The sequence below is a fragment of the Ursus americanus genome, chromosome 10 (assembly GCF_024610735.1).
Source record: "Ursus americanus isolate L20-20 chromosome 10, mUrsAme1.1.p, whole genome shotgun sequence".
Classification (NCBI taxonomy): domain Eukaryota; kingdom Metazoa; phylum Chordata; class Mammalia; order Carnivora; family Ursidae; genus Ursus; species Ursus americanus.
This window is the reverse complement of record NC_142136.1, coordinates 53,797,719-53,811,431: the sequence shown is the minus strand read 5'-3', so window position 1 is coordinate 53,811,431 and position 13,713 is coordinate 53,797,719. Positions and strand designations below refer to the sequence as shown.

Below are 13,713 nucleotides of genomic sequence, written 5' to 3'. Positions count from 1 at the left end.
TACTAAGTTAGTAATGAAAAGCTCACTAATTTACATTTACAGTTTTATAAAGGTGGACACACACAAAAATGAAGAACTAACAAACACGTAGCTACTGCCAAAAGGAATGGCCAGAAAACTGTTTGGGAGACAGACTCCATATCACTCGGGCCAGTCCTCTCACTCTGCAGGCAGAAACCAGAAAGTACAACCAACCCCTCAATGGCACACAGATGTCACAGCAGGATCGCCTGATGCTCCTGCCCCTCAACAAAAGAAAAACAAAGCAAGCATATTTACTGAAAGTGGCACTCTTAAGCTAAAAGGTCCACACAAGGAAACATCAGGACACTGGCCATGTGATGACTAAATAAACATACTAAACGTTATCACTAGATCACACTGGGAGAGCGACTTCTGGTAAACTTCGTCACCTAACATCCTGTCAGAACTATTCAAAAACAGGCATTCTATCTATAATATAAAACTAATATTCATAAAGAAGACAAAGAAAGAAGGGGAAGAAGGAAGGAGAACACAATTCCCCAGCCTGGACTGAGACACAGACCTAGTCTTCATCATATCCATTTTGTGGCCTTCAAAGCCAAGGTAACTCCTGCAAACGGATTACCTATCCGTTCCCTGGAATTATTAGCAATACTGCTACTATGAGCTTGCAGTATAATGAAAGTTGGGTAGCAAACAAACAGCGCCAAAACTACATGCCGTACCTACCATATATCTGATTCCTGCAAGGTTGATTTTACATATTATTTTTTAAAAGTACTATACAAATAATTAATATAACTACCCAAAATATAAATTTAAATAGAAGTCAGGAGAAGGGATGAAAGTTGAGAACATTCTTAAAACGGGTAAGGGTAGTAAACTAAATAGCCTGGTATATTTAAGCCTGTTAGCTTTAAAACAAACACACTTACTACAACATGTTTATCAGTCCAGGCACTAAAATAAGTTAGGTTAAATTAAAATGCTGGTGAGGATGTGCGGCAACAGAAATGGGTTAGTATACACACATACATTTCTTTGCTCTGTCAGCTGAGAGGGCCCAAAAGCAAGAACACTCTATAGCTATTAGTACATCTAGCACCCAGACCTTATTTTCTAATACCATTCTCCAATAAAAGAAGCCAGGACTCCTTGGAGAAATGGCTGATTCTAGGGCTAAGACAGGAAATAGACAAAATGAGCCTAGAGCATCTTACAGAGCCAAGAAATAAGGAAGTGCTCATAAAACAGTGGACAATAGCCCTAAGTATGAAATAAATATCCAAGAGTTCATATTGGTATCAGTAAGTGAATACATAAATACATACGTACATATATAGAAGGAAAAACATCTCCCTTGCAGAAAAATTCCATATCATGTATGTAAATACTTTGTCTCAAGGAAGCAGCATGGCTTGGGGAAAAAGAGCAACTTCCTGAAAGAAACCTGACGATGCTACCTCAGCTGGGTGATCAAGGTCAGCATCAACAGTGACAAGTAATACTGATAGTATCTACCCTAGGTATGATGTGATAAAAATAGTACTTCGGGTTTTCCTCCAAAAACACATAACACCAGTCTCATCATGAGAAAAACCTCAGACAAATTCCAATAGGGAGGCACCCTACTAAATACCTAACCAATTCTCCTCAAAAATGTTTAATTAAAACGGCAAAAACAAGGCAAGTCTGAGAAACTGTCAGAGCTAAGAAGAGCCTAGGAAGATATGAAAAACAAATGCAATGAACTATAAATGGATAATGGGGATGCTGGAATAGAAAAAGACATTTTACAAAAACTAAGGAAATGTGAATAAACTATGGCCTATAGTTAATTCTAATGTATCATTACTGGCTCATCAACCACAGCAAGTGTACCACACTAATATAAGATGTTAAATAACAGAGAAAACTGGATATGGGGTACATGGGAACTCTCTGTAAGACCTTCTCAATTTTTCTGTAAATCTAAAACTGTTCTAAACAATAAAATCTTTTAAAAAGAAAAAGGAAGAAAAGAAAATCAGGATGTGTGACATCCAGGAGAAGCAGTCTAAACAGAAACAGCATAATATCTGAGCCACATTTAAAACTTAACAGAGATTCCCACTTGGTATCAAAAGGCATGTTGACGAATATCCTATATTCATCAGGATAGGATACACTTATGAAAAAATGGACTTTAAACCTATTTTTCACAGACAAATAAATTTAAGTCAGCACTCCTGCTGGAAGCCAATGATAATCAAGCAAGGGTAGTTTGCAAACCTTGCAAAAATTAGACTACATTTTTGAAAATATGTTAGAAACATGTAATGACTTAGCGAAATTATTTCAGGGGATATTTTCAAATTCACTAGTATCAAAATTCCCTTTGGAATTTTTCAAATAAAATAATCAGGCTACTGGTACCTGCTTTTAAAATGTACTTTTATTTTACATATTTTAGATATTTTCCAAACAAACTAGATTAGTAATTTGTTTTAATAAGTTAAAAATAGACACGTTCTTATTATAGGTAAGGGAAAGTAAAAGGACAACACCCTTCATATTAAATTTTAATAAAAAAGAGCAGACACCTCAAAACTCACCTTTACCAACAAGTCAAATGTCTTGTTTTTAAAAAATATTAAATAGAAACTGCAAACAGATTGGTGATTGTGGGAGAAGGGAGGAAGGCGGTCAAAGAGTATAAGCTTCCAGTAGAAGACAAACAAGTCCTGGGGATCTAATATACAGTAATGGTACTGATAGTTAATAACGCTGTATTGTATGGGGCACCTGGGTGGCTCAATCAGTTAGGCATCCAACTCTTGAGCTGGACTCAGGTCACGATCTCAGGGTCAGGGGCAGGGGATCGAGCCAGGCGCTGGGCTCCACACTCAGCAGGGAGTCCACTTGAGGATTCTCTCTCTCCCTCTCCCTCTGCCCCTTTCCCTGCTTGCACACACACTCTCTCAAAATAAATAAATAAAATTTTTTAAAAAGAAAATTTTAAAAAAATTTTAAAAACCGACAATATCGTATTGTATATTTGAAAGTTGCTAAGAAAGATTTTTTAAGGTCTTACCACACACATACATACACACACACACACACACACACACAAATGTAACTATGTCAAATAATGGATGTTAATGAATATATTGTGATAAACATTTCACAATATATACATATACAGAATCACTATATCGTATACCTTAAACTTATACAATGTTATATGTCAATTATATCTCAATAAAGATGGGAAAAAACTAAAATTTAAAAAACAATCTTTAACTGGTAATATATTTCACTCATTACTTAAATTAATCAAAGACTGTTTTAAAAAGTCAAGTATTGTTTTTAAATATTTCAGGGGCTTAACAATAACAGTCACTGTTTACTATATGACTAGAAAGTCAAGCGCTTGCTAGCCACTATCTCCACTCTCACAGCAACCCCCAATGGCCAGTAGTGTTACACTTACTTTACAAATAATGACACATGTTCATAGAAACTAGGTAACAGCTACTGACTGACAGAGCTAGGATTTGAACCTAGGTCTCTCTAACTCTACACTTCCCCCATGCCATGCAAATGTCAACCTTACATGGGCAAAATCCCCAGTCTAAAGGGATTAGCTCTTAGTTTAAAATCTTCAGATCTGTAGTTAGAATCAAAGGTCTAAGTTTGACAATAATCTGACTGTTTATTTTAGTAGGATATGATCTAAGAACAAAAAAAAGTACAAAAAATCTTGAATTTAGTAAGTTTGCTATTAGTTATGGTGTTAATTTTGAAACTATTTTTAAGTATGTTGTAACTTGGAGCAAATGAGTAAATAAACAGAAGGTACTGGAAGCCAGGGTTTCTTTTGTGAGAGAAGAAAGATACAAATTTGGAATGGGGGAAATAAGGAAGAATCCTATAGAAATGGATCTACGTAAGAGGTTTCAGTACAAATTCATAATATTTAAAATTACATTTTTTTCTACCTCTGCTCTGTAAAAGGGGTTAGAAGCAACGACATCCACTGCTAGCAATGAAAACACCTAACACTCAGATGTTGGTTTCTAAATACCACTCTCCTCCCTGTTAAGGGAACCAAAACTTCTTGGAGAAACAAGTGACTCCGCGTCTAGGGCAAAGAGTACGTGGATCATCTTGTGCAAGAAAGCAAAGAAATCCAGTTTGACGAAGATAAAAAGACAGAAGACTCGAATTACTAGAATCACATTTAAAAAGGGAACAGTAATACCAACCTTACAGAAATAAAAAACACAAATGTAACAACAATGAACAATACACCAAAAAGGTAGTAACTTAGATGAAATGGAAAAATTCCTAGAAAAATACAAACTAATGAAACTGACTCAAGAAGAAAGAGCTAATATGAATAGGCCTATAACAAGTGAAAAGATTGAATAATAAAAAAAAAAAACACCCACAAAGAAATGTTATGACCCAGATAGCTTTGCCACTGAATTCCATCAAACATTTAAAGAATTAATTACTATTCTTCACAAACTCTCCCAAAATGCAGAAGAGAAGGGAATAATTCCCAACTCACTTCATAAAGCCAGTATTACCCTGATATCAAAACCAGATGATATCAAGACAGAAGAGAACTACCTACCAGTATCTCTTATGAATATGGATATAAGTCTTCAGCAAAACACTAGCAAACTGAATCCAGAAACATATAAAAAGATTGATATACCACAACAAATGGGATTTGTCTCAGGAATGTAACGTTGGTTTAATTTCAAAAATTAATGTAACGTATCAATAGAATAAAATCACTAGATCATCCCAATAGATGCAGAAAAAGCATCTAACAAAAACCAACACTGTTTCAAGATAAAAGCACTTAACAAACTAGGAATAGATGGGAACTTCCTCAACCTGATAAAGGGCATTATATGAATAACTCACAGCTAACATCATACTAAAAGGGAAAGGCCAGATGCTTTCCCTTTAATATCAGGAATAAAACAAGGATATATGATCTCATCATTTCTATTCAACATTGTATTGGAGGTTCTAGCTAGGGAAATTAGGCAAGAGAGATATATAAAAGGCATTAAGATTGGAAATCAAGAAGTAAAACTATCTCTATTTGCAGACAACATCATCTTATGTACATACATACATAATTTACACCTACATATATAGAAAATCCTAAGGAATCCACTAAAATCTATTAGAATAAGCTTGTCCAACAAGGTTACAATGATATAAGATCAATAAATAAAAATCAAATATATTTCTATACACTTGCAATGAACAATCAAAAAAAAAAGAATTAAGAAAATAGTTCCATTTACATTAGCTTCATAAAGAATAAAATACTTATGAATAAATTTAACAAAAGAAGTATAAAATTTATTCTCTGAAAACTACAAAATATCACTAAAAGAAACTGAAAAAGATCTAAATAATTTCAAAATATCCCATGTTCATGAATTGGAAGACTTAACATTGTTAAGATGGCAATACTCCCCAAATTGATTGACAGATCCCAGATAACTTCTGTGTAGAAACTGACAAGCTGATTCTAAAATTCATAGGAATTGCAAGGGACCAAGAACAGTCAGAACAATCTTAAAAAGGAAGAAAAGATAAGAATTCATACTTCCTGATTATAAAATTTATTACAAAGCAATAATCAAATCAGTCTGACATTGACATAAAAATAGACATAAAGATCAATGTAATAAAACTGAGAGTTCAGAAATAAACCCAGGGGTGCCTGGCTGGTTCAGTCACTTGAGCATCTGACTCTTGATTTCGGCTCAGGTCATGATCTCAGGGTCCTGGGATTGAGCCCCGAGTCAGGTTCTGTGCTCAGGGGGGAGTCTGCTTAAGGATGTTCTCTCTCCCTCTGCTCCTTCCCCTACTCATGTTCTCTCTCTCACAAATAAATAAATCAAAATAAGGAAGGGAGGGAGGGAGGGAGGGAAAAGAAAAAAAGAAACCCAAAAATCTATGAGCAACTGACTTCAACACGGGTGCCCAGACTATCCAGTAGGAAAGAACAGCCTTTCGACAAATGATGCTGGGAAAACTGGACAGAATGCTGGGATAATAAATGATGCAAGATAATATGCAAATCAAAACCACAATGAGATACCACTCCATACTCACTAGATGCCGGAAATCAAAAAGTCAAATACTAACAAGAGTTGGCAAGTAGGTGAAGAAATCAGAATCCTCATACACTGCTGGTGAGAATGTAAACTGGTACAGCCACTTTGGAAACAATCTGGCCGTTCCTCGAATGATTAAAGACACTGTTATTATACAATGCAGCAATTCCACTCCTAGGCATATACAGAGAAATGAAAACACACGTCTACACAAAAACGTGTACATGAATGTCTGTAGCAGTATTATTTATAACACCCAACAGGTGGAAGCAACCCAAGAGTCCATCATCAGACAAAAGAATAAACAAAATGTGATATATCCATACGATGGCATATTATCCAGCCATAAAAAGGAATGAAGTGCTAATACATGCTATAACTTGGATGAACTGTGAAAACATGCTAAGTGAAATACATCACAAAAGACCATGTTATTTAATTCTATTCATATGAAATGTTTAAAACAGGGCAATCTATAGACAGAAATTAATATCTGACTGCTAAACGTACAGGGTTGCTTTCTGAGATACTGAAAATGGTCTAAAACCGACTGTGGTGATGGCTGCACCTATCCATGAATATATTAAAAACCACTAAATTATAAACTCTAAATGGGTGAATTGTGGGGTTTATAAACTATAACTCAATAAAACTGTTTAAGAAAAAAGAAAGAAGTCCTCAAAGATTATAGGGACATGTCAAAATGACACAGAAGCCATCTAAAGGACAAAGAAGCCATCTTCCACAAGTCAAATCTGGGGCAATTCTGAGCTTTAAAAAGAATAATGGCAATAGATTATAATGACTTTTTAAAAAATTCCATTAGTCTACAAGGGTTGGGGGGGTAGGAAAAAGGGAGGGAGAAAGAGAAATTAATCCTTTACAGCAGAACACCAACTAATAAATGCAGAAGAAATAGCAGATATGAAAATGGCAGATATGAAATTTGCTACTCCCAACATAATAACTGGTTCAGGCACAGATCACTAAAGGTTGCAATAACCACTGGGTAAAAAGATGCTGGGGAACTCACATAATCCCAAAGTATCATTTCATCACTACTCACTAATTACAAAGAGGGGAATGTACTTTTATAATGAAGAAAATTAGCAATTACTACCTTAACCAATTGTGGAACATCCTGACATTATGTGCCTCTGATGTGATGAGGTAAGTACACATCAGCTGTGTAGTACTCTTGCCAAAAAAAAAAAAAAAGTTTAATCTGAATCTAAATATGAGGAAAACAATCAGACAAATCCAGAATGTGGTACATTCTACAACAAAACTGCCTTGGTCTCTTCAAAAAAGCCAGTGTCAAAAATAAACTCCAAATGGATGAAAGACCTCGATGTGAGACAGGAATCCATCAAAATTCTAGAGGAGAACATAGGCAGCAACCTCTACGACATCGGCCAAAGCAACCTTTTTCATGACACATCCCCAAAGGCAAGAGAAACAAAAGATAAAATGAATTTATGGGACTTCATCAAGATTAAAAGTTTCTGCACAGCCAAGGAAACAGTCAGAAAAACTAAGAGGCAGCCCACGGAATGGGAGAAGATATTTGCAAATGACACTACAGATAAAAGACTGGTATCCAAGATCTACAAAGAACTTCTCAAACTCAATACATGAGAAACAAATAAACAAATCAAAAAATGGGCAGAAGATATGAACAGACACTTTTCCAATGAAGACATACAAATGGCTAACAGACACATGAAAAAATGTTCAAAATCATTAGCCATCAAGGAAATTCAAATCAAAACCACACTGAGATACCACCTTACGCCAGTTAGAATGGCAAAAATAGACAAGGCAAGAAACAACAATTGTTGGAGAGGATGTGGAGAAAGGGGATCCCTCCTACATTGTTGGTGGGAATGCAAGTTGGTACAGCCACTCTGGAAAACAGTGTGGAGGTCCCTTAAAAAGTTAAAAATTGAGCTACCCTATGATCCAGCCATTGCACTACTGGGTGTTTACCCCAAAGATACAGACGTAGTGAAGAGAAGGGCCATATGCACCCCAATGTTCATAGCAGCAATGTCCACAATAGCTAAATCGTGGAAGAAGCCGAGATGCCCTGCAACAGATGACTGGATTAAGAAGTTGTGGTCCATATATACAATGGAATATTACTCAGCAATCAGAAAGAACGAGTTCTCAACATTTGCTACAACATGGACGGCACTGGAGGAGATAGTGCTTAGTGAAATAAGTCAAGCAGAGAAAGACAACTATCAAATGATTTCTCTCATCTATGGAACATAAGAACTAGAATGATCAGTAGGGGAAGAAAGGGATAAAGAAAGGGGGGGTAATCAGAAGGGGGAATGAAACATGAGAGACTATGGACTATGAGAAACAAACTGAGGGCTACAGAGGGGAGGGGGGTGGGGGAATGGGATAGACCGGTGATGGGTAGTAAGGAGGGCACATATTGCATGGTGCACTGGGTGTTATACACAACTAATGAATCATCGAGCCTTACATCGAAAACCGGGGATGTACTGTATGGTGACTAACATAATATAATAAAAAATCATTATTAAAAAAATTAAAAAAAATTAAAAAAAAAAAAAAGCCAGTGTCATAAAAACAAAAAACCGGTAGGGAGAAACAGTAACCTTGACTGGATTCCACTTTTTAAATTTTTGGTTCCTGTTTTAAAGATAGTTGAAGGACAACTGAGGAAATCTGAATATGTACTGCATATAAATAATATGTTGAAATAATGTTAATTTTTATATATGTAAAAATGGCATGTGATTCTGTGAAGAATGTTTTTATTCTTAGGAGAGTAAGAATTGAAGTATTCAGAAGTGAAGTACCACAATATCTATAATTTACTTTCAGAAGTTCAGCAATAAAACATACACACAAAGAGAGAAAGTGGGACAAAACACTAACAATAGTAAATCTGAAAAACTTCCAGATTCAACTGAATATTCGATGATATTAAGGAACTATAATAATGTTTTTAGGTGTGATAACTATATCACGGTTGTGTTCAAATGAAAAGTGCCCTCACCAAAATAAACAAGTAGGACTACCATCAAACTAAAAAGCTTCTGCACAGCAAAAGAAACCATCAACAAAGTGAAAACATGACTTACAGAATGGGAAAAAATATTTGCAAGCCATATATCTGATAAGGAGTTAATACCAAAATGTATAAAGAACTCATTACAACTCAATAGCATAAAAACCAAATAACCCAATTAAAAACGGATGAAGGACCTGAATCAACCTTTTTTCCCGAAGAGGATATATAAATGGCCAACAGGTTAACGAAAAGATGCTCAGTAACAATAATCATCAGGGAAATGCCAATTCAAACCACAATAAGCTACCATCTCATGCCTGTTAGAATGGCTATTATCAAACAGACAGAGATAACAAGTGTTGGAACGCCTGGGTGGCTCAGTTATGCGTCTGCCTTCAGCTCAGGTCATGATCCCAGGGTCCTGGGATGGAGTCCCACATTGGCCTCCCTGCGCAGCAAGAAGCCTGCTTCTCCCTCTGCCCCTCCTCCACTCATGCGCAAGCACACGCGCTCTCTCTCTCTCTGACAAATAAATAAATAAAATCTTTTAAAAACAAAAAAGATAAGTGTTGGCAAGGATGTGGAGAAAAGGGAACCTTTTTGCTCTATTAGCAGGACTGTAAATTGATGTAGCCTGGAAAACAGTATGGAGGATCTTCAAAAAATTAAAAATAGAACTACCATCTGATCCAGCAATTCCACTTCTGGGAATATATCCAAAGGTAATGAAAACACTAACTCAAAAGGATATCTGCACCCCCACGTTCACTGCAGCATCACTCACAATAGCTAAGACACAGAAACAACCTAAGTGTCCACCAATGAATGAATGGATACAGAAGCTGTGGTCTATACAGACAGTGGAATATTATTTGGCCATAAAAAAAAACAAGGAAATTCTACCATTTGCAACAACATGGATGGACCCTGAAGACATTATGCTAAGTGACATAAGTCAGAGAAAGACAAATACTGTATGATCTCACTTATATGTGAATCCAGAAAAATTTTTTAAAAAACACAAAAATATGAACTTTCAGTTACAAGATATATACTAGGAATGTAATATACATGAAGACTATAGTTAACAATAAATACTGTATATAGACAGGAAAGTTGTTCAGAGGTAGATCCTAAGAGTTCATCACAAAAAGAAATTTCTTTTCTTTGTATTGTTATCTATACGAGATGATGGATGTTAACTAAACCTATTGTGGTAATCATTTTACAATGTATGTAAATCAAATCATCATGCTCTATGCCTTAAACATACTGATATATGTCAATCACTTCTCAATAAAACTGGAAAAAAAGACTTCACTGCAAAAAATAAAATGTGTCTTACCTTTTAGAGCTACCTACTGAAGTATTTACTGATGAAATGTTTAGAATTTGCTCCAAAATAACTAATGGTGTGGAAGGGAGTAATGGAGCTCTAAGTGAAATAACATTGGCCATGTGGAAACTGCGGTAATGATATGTAAGAGTTCATTATGCTATTCTACCTTTTGCTTATATTTGAAACTTCCATTAAAAAAATTCTAGGTTCCGGGGTGCCTGGGTAGCTAAGAGTCTGACTCTTGATGTGAGCTCAGGTCTTGATCTCAGGGTTATGAATTCAAGCCCCATGTTGAGCTCCACAATGGGCATGGAGCCTACTTAAAAAGAAAAAAAAGGTCTAGGTTCTAATTCTGGGTTAGCACTACTATTCTCAGCATCATTTAAACTCTATACAGCACTCAAAGAAAAGAAAGGTTCGTATGTAACTGAATCAGTGAGATAAATGATCAGTGAGGTAAATCTAACTCTTCAAACCATAACCTGGACGTCGGTACTGTAGAATCTTGAGGAGATGGCCTGCAGGGTTTTTATGAGACAACATGACACATGGTTATGTGACAATCAACTATGGTGGCTCCTATGTCATCAACCTTCTTCTATGCCATTTATTTTAAAAAAGAGAAATCACAGGAAGCACAAATTCAATTTAAAAATTGAGAACGCAGGGCACCTGGGTGGCTCAGTCAGTTAGGTGTCCGACTCTGGATTCCAGCTCAGGTTGTGGTCTCAGGGTTGTGGGATCGAGCCCCATGTCAGGCTCCATGCTCAGGAGGGAGTCTGCTTGAGATTTCTCCCTCTCCCTCTGCCCCTCCCCATGCTCATGCACAAGCACACATTCTCTCTCTAAAGGAAATAAATCTTTAAAAAAAAAATTGAGAACACATATTTCCTAGAAAAGGGGAGGGAAATGAATTATAAAATATAACTTGAAGGAAAAACCTAAAAGATCATTTTGTTCAATTTTTTAAAATTTTATTTCCTATGATCTTATGGCAAGTTTATCTCAATTTTACATCTTGAATGAGAATTAAAAAGAAACATCCTATTTTCACTAGTATCAAACATCCAAAAGGTATATGGGGCTGAGAAAGAGACCAAGATCACATAAGGGAACCCTACCTCCATCATCACCAATTTATCAGGATACGCCAGATCTCCGGGAGCAGGTTTGTACCCCGTGATGTCTGTCTGAATGTAGATGTGGGTTCTATAGACAAGGCGCTCTTGTACATCTTCTAACATCTGCTTTACTCCAGCTGCAAATGCTCCCAGTTGTTCAGCTGATAAAAAAGTGTAATCATCCATTCCTTTATATTTAGAAAAATACTTTCTTTAAACAAGCAAAAATATTACTCAAGTCTCCAGTAGTAGTAGTAGGAAGTATTTTTGCCTCAGGGACTGTGGTTGCAGTCTATTTCAGTATGATTCAATGACCTCAGAAAAATTTAATAAATGTCTTTCGATTTCCTCAAATTTAAAATTGGGAAATAAATTTGCCCTCATACCTTCTTTCTGAGACTCTGTGATATTATTTCTATTTTAACATGAATAATAAAGTCTGAATTTTAAAGTGTTTTGTGCTTCTTAAAAATTATCTCATTCAGCTTCAGACCAATCCTGAGAGACAGCTAAGGCAGCTTATTAGTTGAGTTCTCATTCCAGTTTTACAAATAAATTGACCCCCACAGATATTAAATGACTTGTTAAGGCTTCCATAAGGAAAAATGAGTAAAAACCTAAGATGAAATATGAGTTTATAAGAATTTCTGCATTCCTAGGATGCCATCAGTGTTAAGGCAAACCATTTTTTCCGTAACAGCTTTTCAAGGGCTGGGGAGTTGGAAACACTACATAATAACATAAACCTTCAAACTAATTTAATTCAGACAAATTAATTTAATTAATATGTAAGAAAATACAAATCTTAGAATGAACTAAATTCAGCAGAATAAGAAAATTTGGATGCATTAACAAACCTATAGCGTCTCCTAAGGAAAGTCAAAGTTAGAAGAGTAATTTCTGCCAGTAAAATAATTACTTGAAGGGGTTTTTTTTAAGTTACTTAAGTCATGTTTTCTATGATAATCAAATCAAATATTAAAGACTGTATCAGATGGTTAGAGTTTTCCAGAGAATTATAATTCAAAAAAGATATGTCATTGTTATATATGTACGCTAAAATAATGCCTGTTTTTAAATCAAGAGTTTGCAATATAGTCAATGACTTTAGGTATTTTGGTAAGAATGTATTAAGAAATGTCTAACCCAAAACAGACAGTTCTCTCTGGATTTCAGATGCCAAAATGAAAAGTTAACTATAATTATTTTATTACTAATTTTGCCCAGATTTTAAAATTCTTTCCCCATTTTATTTGTACCTTTAGTCAAAAAATAAGGTGTATCTTGATTTTAAAAGGGACAAGGCATCAACCCAGGCTATAAAAATAATAAATTTATATAGGTGTGTAGGGTAGAGAACAGGGGCTTTTCAAATTCATTGAGCCACAGATATAATTAAAAAGACTTTTGAAATTATCATTTGTAATTATCATTTACCATTGTTCTGTACATGATCTTCAAGCACCTCATTTTTAAGAATCCCACAAAGTTCCGATAGGGTCTCTAAGTGAATAACATGAATGATCAATGGCCTGAAGACATCATACAATGACACACAGAGTTTCTCCAAAAGTTCACTAAAATGAAGAATAAAACATGGTTGTAAGTAGTAATCTTTTCGGGATTTTCTAATAGTTTAAAAGGCATCACTGATTTCTTCTAGCCAATAAAAATAAAAATCTACTGGAAAATAGTGCATGGGAACATTATATAAAGAGAAGTCAAAAGGTGAAAATAATACTGTAGATTTTTCTTTGCTTTAAAAGCTCAAAATCCGTAAACAGTCTTCAGCAGTCACTCCAAAGTAGCTGTCCCTGGCCAAATGTCAATTTACTACAACTTTATTTATTTCAGCAATACTTTATATATGTCCTTTTAAACACAATAACAAATATTTCGGTCGATTTAATTATCCTTTTATATTCTACATCATTTATGAATCAAATGTAACATTTTCCCTAGGACAGATGAATTAAAAATTCTTGAATACTTGAATTTAGATAAACAAAACTCAACGTACTTGGATATACAAGTATTTCTGACAATTTTAAACATTTGAAAGGAAAAACTTAAGTTGTCTAT

General features: G+C 35.2%; 1 protein-coding gene across 1 annotated transcript in view; it reads right to left on the bottom strand.

Moving 5' to 3' along the window:
• COG3 (component of oligomeric golgi complex 3) overlaps positions 1–13,713 on the bottom strand; it is a 72,828-nt gene that overhangs the window by 31,336 nt on the left and 27,779 nt on the right. Inside the window, exons 12-13 of the mRNA XM_045796787.2 lie at positions 13,069–13,208; positions 11,632–11,792 (exon numbers count right to left, since the gene is read on the bottom strand). Coding sequence (XP_045652743.1) covers positions 11,632–11,792; positions 13,069–13,208 — 301 coding nt within the window. The remainder of the gene's footprint in view (positions 1–11,631; positions 11,793–13,068; positions 13,209–13,713) is intronic.